General features: G+C 47.0%; 1 protein-coding gene, 1 long non-coding RNA gene and 2 other non-coding genes across 4 annotated transcripts; 1 reads left to right on the top strand and 3 right to left on the bottom strand.

The window, feature by feature from the left end:
• Positions 1–223: 223 nt before the first annotated feature.
• RACK1 (receptor for activated C kinase 1) lies at positions 224–4,996 on the bottom strand. Its single transcript, XM_004443583.3, has 8 exons — positions 4,743–4,996; positions 3,518–3,689; positions 2,835–2,982; positions 2,502–2,597; positions 1,985–2,095; positions 1,407–1,547; positions 749–859; positions 224–341 (listed from the first exon to the last, which is right to left on the bottom strand). Exons 1-8 carry the CDS (start codon positions 4,849–4,851, stop codon positions 276–278), a joined length of 954 nt encoding a protein of 317 aa, XP_004443640.1. The 5' UTR covers positions 4,852–4,996; the 3' UTR covers positions 224–275.
• On the bottom strand, positions 3,145–3,223 carry LOC147911306 (small nucleolar RNA SNORD96 family). The gene has a single exon (XR_015551257.1). It is a non-coding gene; the product is annotated as a small nucleolar RNA SNORD96 family (small nucleolar RNA).
• LOC147911305 (small nucleolar RNA SNORD95) lies at positions 4,373–4,440 on the bottom strand. The gene has a single exon (XR_015551255.1). It is a non-coding gene; the product is annotated as a small nucleolar RNA SNORD95 (small nucleolar RNA).
• Positions 4,997–5,146: 150 nt separating the features above from the next.
• LOC147911304 (uncharacterized) lies at positions 5,147–5,976 on the top strand. Its single transcript, XR_015551240.1, has 2 exons — positions 5,147–5,346; positions 5,431–5,976. It is a non-coding gene; the product is annotated as an uncharacterized LOC147911304 (long non-coding RNA).
• The last annotated feature ends 11,599 nt before the right edge of the window (positions 5,977–17,575 follow it).

Genomic DNA, 17,575 nt, shown 5'->3' with positions numbered 1-17,575 from the left:
AAACTACCCTGTATAACCTCCATGTCACATCTGATGCCACTCCAACCCTACAGGGAACCTATACAGACTGACATCTCCCACTTCTGCAAGCCTTGTTTACTTGCCCATGCATTTCATCACCTTGCTTCCAGTTTGCCAGTATCTTAACTGAAGAGACTTTTTTTTTAAACTTTTAAGCAGCACAGCATAGGAAGTGGCTTTTTTGCTTATCAGAGAAAGACACTTTCTAAAAGTCAAAAACCAGTTTTTTATTTCTAAAGCTCTGTCATGTATTTCTAGCGCGTGCCGATGGTCACCTGCCACACTCGCACCAGGTTGTCCGTATAGCCAGCAAACAGAGTCTGCAAGGGAGAAATGAGTGATTATAAGTCAGATCAGAGCCATGGAACTCTGCAGTCCCACTCATGCAACAAAGATGGCCCTTCTTTTAAAATCCCCACTCTACCCAATTGTGGGTGATAATTATGTACTCCTAGAGAAAGCAACAGCTGGTAGTAAGGATTCATACATTTATAAACTGGTCAAATCATTCAAGGTGTTAACTGAAGACAGGTAACCACTGCCCTCCAGATCACAATCTTCCTTCCGAAGCAGGAACACGTAGTGTATGTTCACTGGCACAGCTAACTAGGTCCTCGCAAATCAACTCGGCTAATGTTGTCATTTTACTTTACGTCAAGACACACTAAGAGCAGAAAGGTAGAGAGAAAAGGTAGAAGCTGAGTCACCCGAGGACAGAACCTCTTACCTGGCCATCAGCAGACCAGGCCAGGGAGGTACACTGGGGTGGCTCTGCCTTGCTGCTGGTACTGATAACTTCTTGCTTCAGTTCATCTACAATGATCTTGCCCTCCAAGTCCTGGGGAAGGGGCAAAACCAGGGTAAGGACACTCAACACTTTAATGCCGCTAACACTTAAACCTCAAGACAGACAGGTCCCCTCTCAAAAGCCCCTTTATCACTCTGATTCTCAACAGAGGATGATTTTTTGTCCCCTCAGGAACACTTGGCAATGCCTAGAAGTATTTTTGGTTTTCACGAAGGGAGAGGGAGTTTACTACAGGCATCTTGTTGGGAGCAGAGGACAGGGATGCTGCTACACATCCTAAAATGCACCTACCCTTCCCCCAAAGTATCCTGACGAAAATGTCAATTGTGCTGAGGTTGCGTAAATTGCTATAAGTGGTCATCCCTTTTAGTAGGCAAAGATCTCAGATCATTGCAAATTCCAATCCCAGGAAGTTTTAACTTGCTCTTCTTGAGTCTCCGAGGACAGGCTGATAGCTAGCAGTTGTTCAGGAAGCTCAAATCCCAGCAGTGAGTCTGCTGACACATTTGAGAGATCACAATGCCAGGGCTTGGAGAGTACAGCCAGGCACTTGGCCTCAGCTGCAGCCCATACTCACCCAGATCTTGATGCTGGGGCCTGTGGCAGCACAGAGCCAATAGCGATTGGGACTGAAGCACAAGGCGTTGATGATGTCCCCACCATCTAGCGTATAAAGGTGCTTGCCTTCATTTAAATCCCAAAGCATGGCCTGGCCATCCTAGACAGACAGGGAATGTGAGTCACGGTGATGAGACCTCTTCCAGATGTTAATCCCACCTGTTTCAAGAATCTGTCTTAATTGTTAACAGCCTCCGCCCCCTAGTACCCTGTACTTCCCAAAAGCTAATGACTCAAGTACAAATCTCTGTTAACCTTTCCCTCAACGCGTGACCTCATCAATCCCACCAAAAGTCTCTGACAACTTCTGAATAAATCCCTAACAGTTCTGAAAACACATAATGCTCCTCATCAATAGCTTCAAGAAACAAGCTTTACAGAAGAGAATCCTTTGCCTTAAACACTATGCCTTATCTGTGTCCTTTTCAGAAAGTGATCTTCAGAAACATTTATTCTTGGAATGCTATCTCATTATTTTAAGTATCCTTTCTAAGACACCATCCCCCATCGAGCAGGAGGCTCCTGGCCCCTGAATACCTTGCCTCCAGAAGCACAGAGGGATCCATCTGGAGAGACAGTGACAGTGTTCAGGTAGCCCGTGTGGCCAATGTGATTGGTCTTCAGCTTGCAGTTTGCCAAATTCCACACCTAAGTTTGGGGAGTGGGGGGGTCATAGGTAAAGAACCTGGCTCTGAATCAGCCAGGGTCAGGAGGGCTCAAGCCAAACAAAAAAGGCACAGGCATCTTGTTTAAAAGCATTCCTGAATAGGGTAGCCGTTTTTCTTTCCATCACTAACAAAAAAGGTTAAAGAATTTGTCTAGGCCACAGGAAAGCAATTAGGATTAAAACAGGTAACAAATGCTATGTGTGTTGCCTTTCAATTAGCTACTTCAGACCAAATATCAAAAACTAATGGGCTGTACTGGGAAAATAGCAAAAGGAAAAATGTCAATCGTGGCACAAAGCTTTCAAAGTTGGAGGCTATGACCACCTGGGAAGAAGCAGGTACATATGCTGGCTGGTAAAGTCCCTACACTCCTGCTCCAAGCTCACCTTGACTAGCTTGTCCCAGCCACAGGAGACAATGATGGGATTGCTGCTGTTGGGTGAGAAGCGGACGCAAGACACCCACTCCGAGTGGCTCTCATCCTACAGAGGATGGAAAGGAAATAAGGCAAAACTGTCTTGTCCCATAAAACTCTAGACCCCCACCCCTCCCCTCAGTTACATGGGATACATGTTGATAGCCTTGCATTCACATCCCCAGAACCCAAACCTTTAAGATCAACAGACCCCTTTTAGATTCCAGATGAGGCTTGAATCACCAGATACAGCCAAGGTTAAGAAGGATGGGAGAACCTTCAACAACATGTGCCTTCACTTTACCTGGACAGTGTATTTGCATACACCCAGAGTATTCCATAGCTTGATGGTTTTATCACGGGAGCCAGAGACAATCTGCCGGTTGTCAGAGGAGAAGGCCACACTCAGCACATCCTTGGTATGTCCCACAAATCGGCGTGTGGTGGTGCCCCTGAGAGGGAAGACTTGGTCACTCTCTAGACTTTGCAAACATTCTTCCACAGTCAGACTATTTCCCTGGGGACCTTGTTCCTGTCCTAGTGGAGCTGCATTACTCACACAACCCTGGTCATGGCTCTGATCACAGCAGGTGGTTGGCTGAGATATGCCAGAGAATCCCTTCAGAATTGCAGGACATGTCCTCATTCCCACGTGGGGATTGGCTGACAATGTCGTCTGTCATCACTGGGATCCTCTATTATGCCTGACCATCCCAAGACCGAGCTCCCAAAATAAAACATGTTCAAACTGTCGCCTACTCCCAACTGCAATATCTGACAAAACTGCTCATCAGACCACTCCTCAACAATTCTGCATCACTCATTAAGAGCAACGAGAAGGGAAACCAAACAAGGCCAACCATCTTCTCTAGGTGCTCTTTGCCTTACAGTGCCCTCAATGGACCTAATCGCCCCTGGGAAACCACTTCCCAACAGTATCTACCTCTTTTCTGCCCAGGCCCCAGAGCTAAGTGAGCAGCTACTTGCGTTGTGAGATCCCAGAGGCGAAGGGTTCCATCCCAGGAGCCTGAGAGGGCAAACTGGCCATCTGAAGAGATGACCACATCACTAACAAAGTGGGAGTGACCCCGAAGAGCACGCTGTGGGATGCCGTAGTTGGTCTCATCCCGGGTCAGCTTCCACATGATGATGGTCTTGTCTAAGAGAAGGTAAAACAAAAAAGGAAATCCAGTTACAAACCTCGAAACCCACTTGCTGACCTACAGGACAACCCAAGATGCCTCAAGGTCACTGAGACTTACAAAACGACAAATTAAGGACACTTAAGTGGGGAGGGTAACTGCAGGCTATAAAAGTGGTTACTTGTCAAATCCAAGTGACTCACTATTCAAGAATAAACAGCCAAATAGACCTAAGCAGTACCACGAGAATTTAACTGAAGTGAGCAGAACTTTATTAAAGACCATGGATTCCCCTTTCCGATATTCAGACCACTTCAACATCTATTTCGAGACTTCCCTGAGGTCTAATGCACAAACAGAGCAGCCTGGGTATGGGAAGACGAGCTATGGGCGACTACTGCTAAGGGCTACCAGAGTGCTGAAATTAGGAAAACTTGCTTTATACGCTACAGGATCGGATGCTTTCGCTGACATGTGTACCACTCAGGGACCTTTTAAGTACAAGACATGATCCTAGCCTCAGACAAGCGTCAACAGTGTGGGCACAAACGGAAGGCACAAGAAGCCTCCAAACACAGTCACGCACACGGAGAAGGAAAAAAAACAGGGCAGAAAGGGCAGGCGCGGGGCAGCCGGGAAACTGAAGTCATGAGGTCCCCTTGGAGTCCACCCACTTCCCACCCAGCAGAGGTCCGGGCGGCAGCTCAGAAACAGCCTCTGGGTCTCAGCATGGGCTCTCAGATGGCATGTTGGGTTCATCACTGCCCCGCCCGATCGGTAGGTTTCTGGGCACACACTTAGCCACACCTGCATGGAGGCGGGCAAGAAATAAGAGAAAAACACCCAACCCCGCAACTCCCTGGCAGCTAAGAGCTGATCTATGTCTCGGTATCTGCTAAGTGGGGATGCCTTAGGGATTTATCTTGGCTGAGGCCTAGGCAAAGATCTGCATGGCCCAACTCACACCCGGACGGAGTTTTCCGGGCAGCCAACTCGCGCGCCACTGGCCTAGCCCGCAGTGCATGCAACCCCCTTCTCCCCCAATCCTCTGCCCCACACCTCAGCCATACCTCGCGAGGCCGACAGTATCATGTCTGGGAACTGGGGAGTGGTAGCGATCTGGGTCACCCAGCCGTTGTGACCCTTGAGGGTGCCACGAAGGGTCATCTGTTCAGTCATGGCGGTGGCGGGTGCGAGTGTCGCCGCAGCGACGAGGATGGAACCGGATAGCTCAGAGACACGACCACTACAGCCGCTCGCGCTGCCGCCCCGCCGAGGAAAAGAGAGAACACCCTACGCCGGAACCGGATATACCCGCCTTCTCGAACAAAATGGCGACCGCTGTGAGTCACTCCTGCTCAAGATGGCGGCGCCATGTAGCCCATAGGACTAGGTGAAATAACAGGACCTCATGGTCCCCTCCGCCACGCAACATAACTTGGCAGCGCCGCACAAATACAGTCTGAAATCAACACGACCGAGTCCTTAAAAAGGATCCTCAGGCGTCGACTGAGGCGTGACGTCTGAGCCGAAGAATAGGGGAGGCGCGCGGCGCGTTCCCAGAAGGCTCGCCCGGCCGCCTCACGGCTCCTACGTGGCGCAGCGCGAGCCCCGCCTCTCCGCTCGGCGGCTGGGGGCGCCACGGGAAGGGAGCCTAAAGCCGAGGTCGGAACTGTGAGTGATGGTGGGCGATGTGAGAAACACGGTACTAAACTTTTTAAATGAACGGTGCTCAGGTGAACTATTAAACCCTAACAGATTTCCATGCGCAGAAGGCTGCTCTTCCCTCAAGAGGTTTGTGCCCTGATGGTATTGGCCGAGGCACTCCGGGTCCGGAGGGACTTAATGCAAAGCCAGACTAAGGCGAGAGTGAGGTATGGAGCGGAAAGCCGGCGGCGAACGAAAGAAAAGTCGGTCTGTGGGCCGCGGGACGGCCACCCCGCCCCGCCTAGGCTGCGCGGAGAGCCCCCGCAGGAACGGAACGGCCCGGGAGGACGCACCTCCGGGTTCGACCCCTGGGGCCTAATCACCCTCCAGGATGGCCCGCGGCCCGGGGGGCCAAGCGTGCCCTGAAGGAGGCGCGCGCACAGGGAGGCAGTGGAACGTGGGTCCCTGGCTGCCTGCCGGCCTCACGTTCCGCCGCACGGCGCGTGAATCCGTGGAGCCTCCCGCTCCCGCACATCCCTGACTAGGAGAGACTGCTGGCAGCCCCCCTCTCAGATATTTTTTCAAGGCGGGGCAGCACAGATCTGGATGATAGCCGCCGCTATCGTCTGTGCAAAATAAAGGGCGGATTGTACATAGTATTTTGTTTTCTCTTTGGAGGATGTATTAGCCTTAGTTTCTCACCTGTGAAATGAGATTGGAAATACTGGTACCTACCTCACGTGGTGTTGTGGAGAGTATCTGAGTTAAGAGAAAGTTAAGGTAAAGGACCCAGAACAATGCCTGGCAGAATAAATGCACGCAGCTTACTTAGTGAGCACCTCTTGGGTTCCAGGCCCTGTTTTAGGTCTTGAGGATACAACTGTGAACAAGACAGATGAGACCTTTTTTTTTTTTTGGAGTTTACATTCGGTGGGGTGGGGGAGGGCAAGGTGACGGGGCGATCGGAGCAAAGACTCGAAGAAGGTGTGAGGGGGTGGGAGGCAGTTGACAAAGGGCCTCGTAGGCTTGGGGAAGGACCTCGGTTCCTCAGGGCGCTGTCCTGGCTGTGCTCCTCCATAGCCTGATGACTCCTCCATCGCTTGCCTCCTTGGCACCCCCAACTCGCTGTCCTTTAGCTTTTCCAACACTGAACTCGACCCGACCCACATGTTTTGCTTCTCCTGTGGTCGTGGGGACCCCTCCCTTCACTCACCGCAATATCAAGCGCGCTGCCCACGATTCTGGTCATGCCTGCGCCTTCCTTGGCGCTCGGCACAAATGGAGACGTGAGCGACTCCACGCGTGCCTGTACACGCAGAGGATTTCCTCGGCCCCTAAGAGCACTCGCTCCTTCACCTCCTACCTCCTCTCCCCAAAGACATCATCATTCAGTCACATTGTTACGGTTTTCCCGCCTCGAAAATCCGGCTCTCTGTTTCTTGAACATTGCCCAGGGAGCTCCTGTGGAATCAGCATCCGTGAGGTACAGCCTCCAGGTCCCTCACGAATGCTCCAGGATGGGACCTTTGCACCGCTGACCCCTTTCCAGAAGCCGGCAGGTCCCATGCGAGCCCCGCCCCCTGGTTCCCCCCGCCCACCTCTTCCCGGCCCCTCCCGGAGTTCTCCCCGCCCCGCCTCCCGAGACCCAGGCCGCGGAAGGTGCCCTTCGCTTCGCGCGGCTCAGTGGGTCCCTTCCCACGACCGTCCCTGACTCTATAAGACGATTCTGGCAGTGCCCTCCCCATCCCCCCGCCTCTTTAGAGCCGAAAGGGGAATTCGGGTGTTGCCCTGGAGCCCACGAGGACCGCGATGGCGATGCCAGCAGAGGAGAGGGAGAAATGGAATGTGGTGGACTTCCCCGACGACCAGACCCGACCAGACCCAGCCGGCTTCAGGCTTTCCACCTCGGAGTTTTCTTCCAACCACCCCCGGCCTCTCCTGTCTTGGTGGGGATGCTGGTGAGCCACAATGCCACTGAAGGACAGTCCTGAGCCGAGGGAGGTGCCGCCCCGACCCTGAGGACCACATCGGCTGTAGCGAGGGGCGGGGACGGGCGTGCATCAGCCGCCTTTCCCTCTCAGCCCCAGCTGGACTTTAGCCCTATCCACACCTGCTTCCCTCAGGGGCCCCGCGGCTCCCTCCACGCATACAGGCCCCCACCTGGCCAGGGTCAGCGTCAGGGTCACCTGGACGCCTCACTCCTTCCGGGGAGGGCTCTCGGTCAGCAAAGGGAGCCCGACCCCTTCTAGCGGGGTGACATCTCTAAGCTGTGGGATGCGTCTGAGAATCAGCCGCGCGCCTCCCACAACAAAGTCTACTACCTGTGCTGGCTGGGTTGAGCCTTTGGGCTTCTTCTCACCTAGGGCGTCTCTTCTCCAACCTCACAGAGGTGGAAGCCTGCTGGTGGCCCCCACCCAGCCTTTGGGGAAGACTCTTCGCAGAGCTTCTCCCAGCTCCTTCCTCCCCTCCGTGCCCTGTGGGCAGAACCTGTCCTAGCTGGGCTCTCCACTCCGGCCCCGCCCACCACTCCTGGCCCAGAGTTCACCTGCATCTTACCCACTTTTCCTCTGAGCCCCTGAGCTGCCCCTCTCTCCCCTCACCCCACGCGCCCCATTTCCATTCCATACAAGGTAAGAATCCCAAGGAAGAAATTGGAGAGGCTTTTCTAAGGAAGTCCGTCTCACCATTCCTTTTGTGGAGGGAGCCCACAAGGACCTGCACAGCTGGAAAGAGCCTTTTGGGTTTCCCTGCCAGAGCCTCATGACCTCTTCTCCAGGAGCAGAAGCCTCCATCTCCTATTACCAGCATTTAGGAGGTGAGACAGGTCTTCCCTTGAATGCTGAGGTGAGGGCTATTGTAGGTGGTGGTGGAGGGGCTGAGGAAAAGGTGTGTGGCCAGGACCAGAGAGCCTGCTGACTGCCAGCTCAGGGCTGGGTGACTTCCCTTTGTTTTACTGCCCTGATGCAGATTCAGTGTGGTTAGCTCTGGCATGCTCCATACTCTGTTTTGTGGCTACACAGGCCCTCCCCTGCTCCTCCAATTCATCAGTTCTCTCCCACACAGCACTACACACTGTTTTTCTGCCTGGAAGGCCCACCATATCCCACCCTCCTTTTCTTAGTTAAATCTAAGCTTCCTTCTGGTGTCAGCACAGGTTGCCAAGTCAGGGAAGCCCTCTGTGACCCTCAGGTGTAGGTCAGGCTCCTTTGTTTCAAGCTCTCCTAGCAGTGGTGCAGCGTGTGCTGGGCCTTCACAGCATTTAGCTCAATTGGTCATCATTTGAATCCCTCAGGGCTCTCCTCTGAGTGCCCTAAGGATGGGGACTAATCTGTTTCTGCTCACAGGTTGCATTCCCAGCACCTGGTAGATGGTTTGGCATGTGGAAGATTCTAATCTTGGTGGCCAGCCTCACAGGCTGAGTAGTTAAGGGCAAGTAGTTAAAGGGAGGGCGTTCCAGGCAGAGAGATCAGCATGGGAAGAGGTATACAAGTGGTTTGTGTACCCAGGTTTGGGAGGGATGGTTTCAAGAAGGAAGGTAAGAGTGAAACCCAAGGTGGGCAGGGAGCCCTAGTCTCAAGGAATTGACTGCTAAGGAATCTGGATTTTGTCCTGAAGCCTAGGGCCTCCCTTTAGGATTATCTCAGCCGTCTCCTGCCTATACTTGATTTTGCTGAAAGACATTTATTGTCAGTGTGAAAGCTAGGTTGCAGGAGTAAGACTAGAAGCAGGAAGAGTTCAGAAGCTGGGCAGGAGGGTTCCTAGGAGGGTCATGAAAGTCCTATGAAGGGAGGGACTAAGGATATACCAATGGCCTTATGAGTGAGGTGTTGAGCATCTCTTCCAACCCATCTCTCTGCTCCCTACCCCCACCTTCACTCCAGGGTCTAGAATTGGGCTCTGTATATAGAAGCTATTTAATGATTGAGGCCTAAATAATTAAGCTCAAAAAAGTTGGAAACATGGGAGTATAATTATAGGTTCTGTTCCATTCTTCCCAGTGAGATATGGGGGTGTGGCATTAAATCAATGCTGGGAACAGATCTTACAAAGAAATCACATACCATTTTTTTTTTCCCTTTTTCTCCCCAAAGCCCCAGTAGATAGTTGTATGTCATAGCTGCACATCCTTCTAGTTGCTGTATGTGGGACGCCGCCTCAGCATAGCCAGAGAAGGGGTGCGTCGGTCTGTGCCCGGATCCGAACCTGGGCCACCAGTAGTGGAGCGCGTGCACTTAACCGCTAAGCCACGGGGCTGGCCCCCCACATGCCATTATTTTTATGTCTCTTGATAAAGATTTAGTGTCCATCTTAGACAGAAATCTGAAGTCTTAACAGTCCCCCAGAAAGCCACTAAGGCATTCTGTCGGGTCTTCCCTGGGAGATAGACTATGGGATTCCCCAGGCCCTGGGTGCTTCAGCAAATGTGCAGTCAGAGGCTGTGGAAGTAGGCAAGGTCCAGGCAGGTGGCTATAGTCCAGGCAGGACTGTAAGAAATGCTGGGAGAAGACAAGCTTCTGGCCTTCTTCTTAAAGGATTTAAAGCAGCATTAGGTGATAGGGAGAAACAAAAGGTGACCCAAGGTGCCTTTTCTCAGCTTTTTACTGTGAAGAGAATTTCATATGAACTCCCATGGTTGGGAGAATATGTTGAAATGGAAACTTGAGGCTGGCTAACTTACCACAAGATATGAGGGCTGAAGAGGGGGCAGTCCTCCCTGCTCACACTTGGGTTAAATAGCCAGAGCCTGCTGAGAAATTCTATCCTTTGCTGTAGGGGGAGAGAGGGGATTCTATGTGCCTAGGAAATGGTAGACAAAAAGGGGCTGTGACTTCCAGGGATGCTCTTTCCAGGCCACTTGGATCCCCTTTTATCTTTGGTGGGGCCCTGCTTGGTGACAAGTGGAACTGTCAACCGGAAGGCTCTGACCAACTCTGGATCCAAGTCCTTTAGGATGGGGGAAAAGGCTAGAAAGGCCTAAGCATGAACCTCAGTAGGTGGGAAAGCTATGGAGGAATGAGCCTCCCTGTTCTTTAAGGCTATTTCTTTTTCTTTCTTTCTTTTTTTTTTTTGAGGAAGATTAGCCCTGCACTAACATCTGTTGCCAATGTTCCTTTTTTTCTTTTTTCTCCCCAAAGCCCCAGTACATAGTTGTGTATCATAGTTGTAGAGTTGTAGCTCTTCTATGTGGGGCACTGTGTCAGCATGGCTTGATGAGCTGCGAGTAGGTCCGCGCCCAGGATCCAAACCAGCGAACCCTGGGCCCCCAAAGCGGAATGCGTGAACTTAACTGCTAAGCCACCAGGCTGGCCCTTTAAGGCTATTTCTAATTCAAATCCCTGAGGTATCCATTTTTGCCCTTCTTTGGCAGGGGCAGAGGTGGGGAGAAAAGCAGTAACTCAGAGGACCATTTCCTTCCTTCCTTTGCAGTCTCCTGGTAACAGAAGCCTTGTCGCATCTCCTCCTACACTTCTTACATGCAGAGATGAGCTATTTTCCCAAGCCCAGGATTCTCATACTGTACCTCTGAGGACTCTCTGGTTTGTGGACAAAGACTATCATTAAAAGTTAAATTTATCACCACCTTTAGCTCTCACGATCTCCTCTTCAGCTGTTATTCCTAGAAGCTCTCTCTTCCTCTTATCAACACTCACAGCACAAACTGCTTTTCCTTCTAGGACTCTAAGACCTCCTCACCTTCCTGTCAGGATTTAGTGTGAAAAGAGAAAGAGAAGAACCCACTTACCTGCTTTAGTACTAGGTTTTGCCCCACATCCCATTTTCAAAAAGTCAGGCACCAAATAGACCTTATTTATACTTATATCTCTCCTGTTTTGAGGCCCCAGCCCCAGTTCTTTTTGGAAAGGGAGTAATACAGTTTGTTTTTAGCTACTTTCCATTAGAGTTCTCCCCTGTCACATCTCCTACATGTGATCCTCATGGATCACAAGTGAAACTGGCTCAAGGCCATTTTGGTCAGATTAAAAAAATACAAGAAAGCCTCTTTCAAATATTTTCTCCTTTTATGCCTAAAAATATCACCTTACAGCCTACCTCTCCTGATTGGGAAAAGAGAGTTATTTCTCCTTTTTCATCTTCCCTTTGGACTAGCTACTACTCCTGAGGGTCCTAGGAAGGACCGGAATTCAACCTGCCTTCTTTGTGTAGAACCGTACAGTTCAGTATGATTTGATAGCCACTAGCCATATATGACTATTTAAAGTGAATTAAAATTAAATACATTAAAAATTCAGTTCCTGGGGCCAGCCCGGTGGTGCAAACAGTTAAGTGCACGTGCTCTGCTGTGGCGGCCCGGGATTTGCCGGTTCGGATCCTGGGTGCGCACTGACACACCGCTTGTCGAGCCATGCTGTGGCGGCGTCCCATATAAAGTAGAGGAAGATGGGCACGGATGTTAGCTCAGGGCCAATCTTCCTCAGAAAAAACAGGAGGATTGGCATCAGATGTTAGCTCAGGGCTGATCTTCCTCACACACACACAAAAAAAATTCAGTTCCTGAGTTGCACTAGCCACATCTGCAGAGCTCAAAATTCACATGTAGCTAGTGGTACCTACTGTATGGGACAGCACAGACTTAGAACACTTCCATTGTTTCAGAAAGTCCTTTTTGACCTGGTATAGAGAGGGCTAGTGTCCCCTTCTTCCCCTTTTTGTAATTTCATTTTATCAGTCAATAACTATTTGTAATAACTTCAGTTATAGGATAACTATCAGAGGGAGTCAGGGATGGAGGGTGGGAAATAGCATAGAATCTGTAGGTCCTATAAAGGCTTCAGGAGGCATGGCAGAGGAGCCTTACATTTTAAGGGAATGTTTTAGGGGCTGATGTTATATGTATCAACCCACGGCCACCCCTACTCTGATAGGAACAGACAGGCTCTGGTCTTATGTATAAGTTCTGCATAATTCTTAAAAAACAAAACAAAAAACCAACTGCCCTATGGTCCTGCTGAAACTGAGGAGTAGCTGAAGTGATTGCCTTTTATTACTCATTGTTTCTAGATCTTGATTTCATATACTGCTTTATCTATCATAGTCCTTGTTCTCCCACATGGCAGTGACATAGGCACTATAATGTTTAAAAAAGGCTTGCTGACCGTGCCACATGCACACCAAGAGCTAGGAGAAGTGGGGGGGAGGGGTGTCATATCAATTAATCCACTGATGCTAAGATGCTAAGACTACATTTAATAAGGTTCCAGCTAGGTAAGGCTATTCTTCCACTCAACATGTATGCCACTGGGTACAGGGCCTAAGTGAGGCTGATAATGGCACGTTTGCAGATATGACCATTTTCCCTGAGTCTAGCTCAGTGGTTCTCAACCAGGGATGATTTTGCACCCCTCCCTCCTGCGACATTTGGCAATGTCTGGAGACATTTGTGGTTGTCACAACTGGTGGAGGGGTACTACTTACATCTAGTGGGTAGAGTCCATGGATGCTGCTAAGCATCCTACAATGCACAGGACACCCACCCCCAACAAAGAATTATCCCACTCAAAATGTCAACAGTGCTGAGGTTGAGAAACCCCGGTCTAGACCACAACATGGATCAGTTCTTCATGCTAAGACTAATAATCTTGAGGTCCAGGCTCAGTAGGATAGTAAGTAGGGCTAGCAAGTGTCTGATAAATTGGGAAGAAAAAAATTAGGAGTCAATGGAACAGTGGGCTCCATAAAGCTGAAGGGCAGGTATAACTGGAGTGTGTGTAACTGTACTAGAAGGCTAAGAGCTTAGGCCATAGTGCAGTTGGAGTTGAGGATGTCAGACGTGTATGAGGTCCAGGGTATAGCCACAGGCGTAGAGAGGAGCAGGTTTAAACAGTCTGACTTGTGATACAGCGGTCAACAGCTGAACCTAGTAGGAACGACATTCAATAAACATGAGCATCTGGTGGATATGGATATAGCAGTTTTTCTCAACGTTTTTGTAACCCACACCTCTACTTTTCATATACCTAAAAATCTCACATTCTCCCCCCTTTACTGTTACTTAAAATTTCAAAATTAAGGGTCATTACCAAAATTCATCACAGCAACAGTAATTTTGGAAGGCAAAAATTTATTCAGATGATGTGATAACCATGTCGTTATTAAGCTTTAACTTTTCTGTCCTGGGTGGTATAGAAGATGCAACACAACACAAGCTGCTTTAACAACATTCTTGCACTGTTTTCTTCCCGCAGCTAGATATACAAGCAATAAAAAATAAAAAATAACTTAGCTTTTAAGATGTAAGGACAAAATGGAATAACACGTGGAATAAAGCCTTCTCATCGTTTAGACATTTTATATCCAAATTTCTTTAGAGTATCTATCTGGAAGTTCCTAGTCAAAACAATCAGACTTTGAGTTCCATAAACTCCTCTTGAAGTTCTTTCAGTGAGGATTGAACATCAGTGTGAAACACATTCTTCCCCAAAGCTACCACAGCTTGTTTTAAGAACAAAGTCAAGAACATATCACCCCCAAATGGTTCTGGATATTTCAGTGTTTTTCTTGAAATACCATTCATAAATCTGGTCCTTGAAAGACTGGCCAAGAAAATTAGACATTTTTAGCACGAGTTTGCTATCTGTAGCTGGATTTTTGGCAAGTTTTGCTTAAGGTATTTCATAATGAGCAGTGATGTTAGTGTTTGCCCTTTGACATTTCAGGGTCAATGTATTTTAAACTTCAATGTGTTAAATTGTGCTTAAAGTTTTAATTTTTGAAATTTTAAAGTTTCTTTTTACTTGGTGTTCCAAAATCAGAGTTGTTCTGTCCATAAATTCAGCTGAGTACAGTTCTTTGACAACCAAGGAACCTCAGTATGTAACAGAAAACACTCTGAATGACATTCAGATCTTCAAAAACCAAGGCAAACTGGAATCCAATGTACTGTTTTTCACAATGGTCTATGCTGACAGCAAGGCTGAAGATTTCCAGCAGTCGATGGAAGTCAATTCTTGGTGGTGACTGCTGCAGTACATCTTGAACGCCAGTTTTCTTCAGTTTTTGCCAAAAACTCAGATCTAAAACATGCCATTGCTGTAGCACCACCAACATATACTCCTATAATTTTTTACCCTCAACTTAGTTCATTTGATACAGCTTCAAAAACATTGTCCTTAGTGGTCAAGTACTAGGTTCATGAAAGTAGCACATTCACAGAGTTTCAAGCCTTATTTTGAACATAAGCAAAGCATAATTTTCTTCATCAGTAAATTCATCTCAACTAATAGCAAAGAAGAATGAGTTGATGTTTTTTAAAACCTGAAGTTTTGTATGTTCAGTCAATTCAGAGTTAAGACTACAGCAGTAGATGAAGAAATTCTGGAATTCCTCAGTTTCCTCTCAAAGTTTTGGCAGCACTTGGAATGCAAGGTTTCACAAGTTTCTCCTTTTTTTTCTCCTTTGCAATTAAAAGGGCTATTTAATATTAAGCTTTCATGGCCTTTGAAGATTACTGTTAATATTCCAATACTGTCCAATCTTAAAGCTGCAGAGAATACTCCACTTGAGCTTTGCAGAATACTCCACTATTTTTAATGGCATAAATTTAACAGTGTATGGCATGCCCAACACTTCAGATAACTCAGCTGAAGAAGTTGACCCTATCTTCTGCATCATAAGGTGAATATATACTTCATAGAAGCCTCAAAAAAGTTTTTGGCTGCCATCTTGAGCTACCTCAAAGAAGAAAACAAAAACCAGGAGCATTGATAGTGGAAGCCTCTCGTCCCTCTTGCAGAGCGAGGAATGATTTTATTGGCAGCAGCTGGGTGGCAGGGCAATCCAGGCATCCAATTATGCCTAAGCCCCAAGAAGTGAAATCTTTGTTCATTTTCTTCTCATACACCTGTCTGCCGCCTAAAACCTGACACATTTTAATGATGCCCTTGGCCAAATGTAAATGATTTTACTTTCATAATCCTCTGATTCTAGCTTGAAGAGTCAAGACGAACTCTAACTCATGGGATGGACAAAATGGAAGAGGTAAATAAGTAAGCTTTTCAGAGCTAAAAAGCCTCTTCTTATACAAAATTAAACTTTAAAAGAACACTGACCTCAAAACAATGTAACTGTCCTGGATACGTGACAGAAATAGCAGTATAAAAGGCACCATATCCACAATGAACATCTCCTGTGGCTATCCAGCCTGTCATATACCTCATTAATTATAGGCCTTACTCTGAATGCTTCTTGTTCTATCTTCATATTCCCACCAGCCAAGGAGTTCTTTCCAACTTTGTTTCTTATATTATGAAAAATTAAATATTTTTTCTTTTTAGCATTACAACACTAAAAAGTTTGATCGTCGCCAAAGTAGATAAGAAATTTGTGTTCAATTAGTAGCTGACAAGAGAGTATTCACTGTAATTAGAACTGTGTGATGGATAGTGTATAACATATTAAATCATTATACAAAAATAGTTCCTTATAATGTTAACTATTATTATGAGAGTTTTGTTCATTAAAATTCTAAATCATGCTACTGTAATGTGCGTATTTACCAATGAAAGGAAGTGACAAAACTATGAACTGTATAAAGAGTGAAAGAGAATATATGTCAATTACTATCAGTTTACACATAACTTACATAAAAGTTTTTACTTCATCGATGTATGTAATTCCTATATTTGGCAACACCATCTACCTAAGTTCTGGTATGTTTGAAAATAAGTGTTATTTTCTTTTAAATATTCTATATTTCAGAAAAGGATTATCCCCAATTTGTTTAACTTGGTTTTGCCATTTATGCTTTATAAGTAATTTCTCAGGTTTCAAATGAGTGTTATCTGGCCTCCCCAGTTGAAGAGACCATCTCTTTTCTCTTGTCTAAATTGGCTTTCAATTAAAATTTTGGCTTCAAAATCCTTTCCAGAAAATTATAGCAGGGGAATGAAAGGTTACCTCCTTTCCTCAGCTTCAGTGTACTAGAAACCAGAAGCAAAGGGCAGTTTCTTCTGTAGGCAAACTTAATTACTACCGTGGAGGAAAGCATGGTGCTAGAGTTTGTCCTTAAAGTCAGATTATGATGGAATTAGCAGTGATTTGTAGTTAAGACTTGTATCTTAACTATGCACTTACTAATAGTTACTGTAAAATGGGGGGTGATGATAAATATCTAATATATGATGCCTGTAGGACAGTGTTCTGTTTGTGTTTTGACTGCAACCCAGAGTAAGCAGTACGTTTTACGTCGAGACCAAATATACACGTGTACATATAACTTAAAAGTTTCATAAAACAATACTTACTATGCTCCATGCACTCTGATATTTTCTCTTCTGTTTCATTCTAAAATAATGCTGGGGATGACCCATTTATTTTAAGACCCATTAATTGGTCAAAACCCATAGTCTGAAAACCAGTGATGTAGGATAACATGGGGGAAATACCTTTTATAAACTGTAAAGCACTACTGAGATGTGAGCAGCTGCTACTGAATATCCAAGTTAAGACTTTTATGGGCCTTAAGAAAACCTCTCCTTCCTTGGGTACTGCTAGGAGTCACATCCACCTAGGCTTTTGGTAAGGAAGAGAATATTCATGCTATCATTGAGACAATTCTCTAATGCTCAGATCAGGACTAGAAAGCAAGGCATTAACCAAATCAATACCCAAGGAAGGGAAGACAAATTAGAGGAAAGTCAAGTAAAAAATCAAACATCTGTATAGTGCTTTATGGTTTATAAAATACTTTCACATACATTATCTCTTTTAATCTTAACAAGCCTAGGGAAAAAGTGAAATCTAAGAGGTTGAGACCTGCCCAAGATTAGACAGTGGCAGAGCCAGGTCATCTGATCCTAAATCCCTCACTCTTTCCACTATGATAAAATACCAGAAAAGGAAAGTGACCAGGACATGAGGTTTATTCTGATCCATCAAAGGAGTTTTATGTCCTCTGCCTTTCTCTACAGGCAAAATGAACCTTACTGAAGTGGGGAAGCACGACTAAGGGCGGAGGCGTGGCCAGTTGCTCTTATTAGTCCAGGATTCACCTGGCATTTCAGTCTACCCATACCAGCCATCTGTTTGACACTGCTTGTGCTCTGAGGTCCCAAATGTCTATCATCTACAAATACTATGGTTTTCCATTCCTATGTGTTAAGGGTCCTGGAGTCTTGGTCAGGTATAAACTCAGGACTCACATCAGAGGGAAATTAGGTACTAGGGATCTGTCACTTATACCTGTCACACTTAGGTAGACTGAAAGGGAATAATAACAGTTGTCGCCTTCCACTGATTG

This window comes from Ceratotherium simum, unplaced genomic scaffold, assembly GCF_057802395.1.
Source record: "Ceratotherium simum simum isolate JZ-2026a unplaced genomic scaffold, ASM5780239v1 HiC_scaffold_43, whole genome shotgun sequence".
Taxonomy (NCBI): domain Eukaryota; kingdom Metazoa; phylum Chordata; class Mammalia; order Perissodactyla; family Rhinocerotidae; genus Ceratotherium; species Ceratotherium simum.
This window is presented reverse-complemented; position numbering and strand designations above follow the sequence as displayed.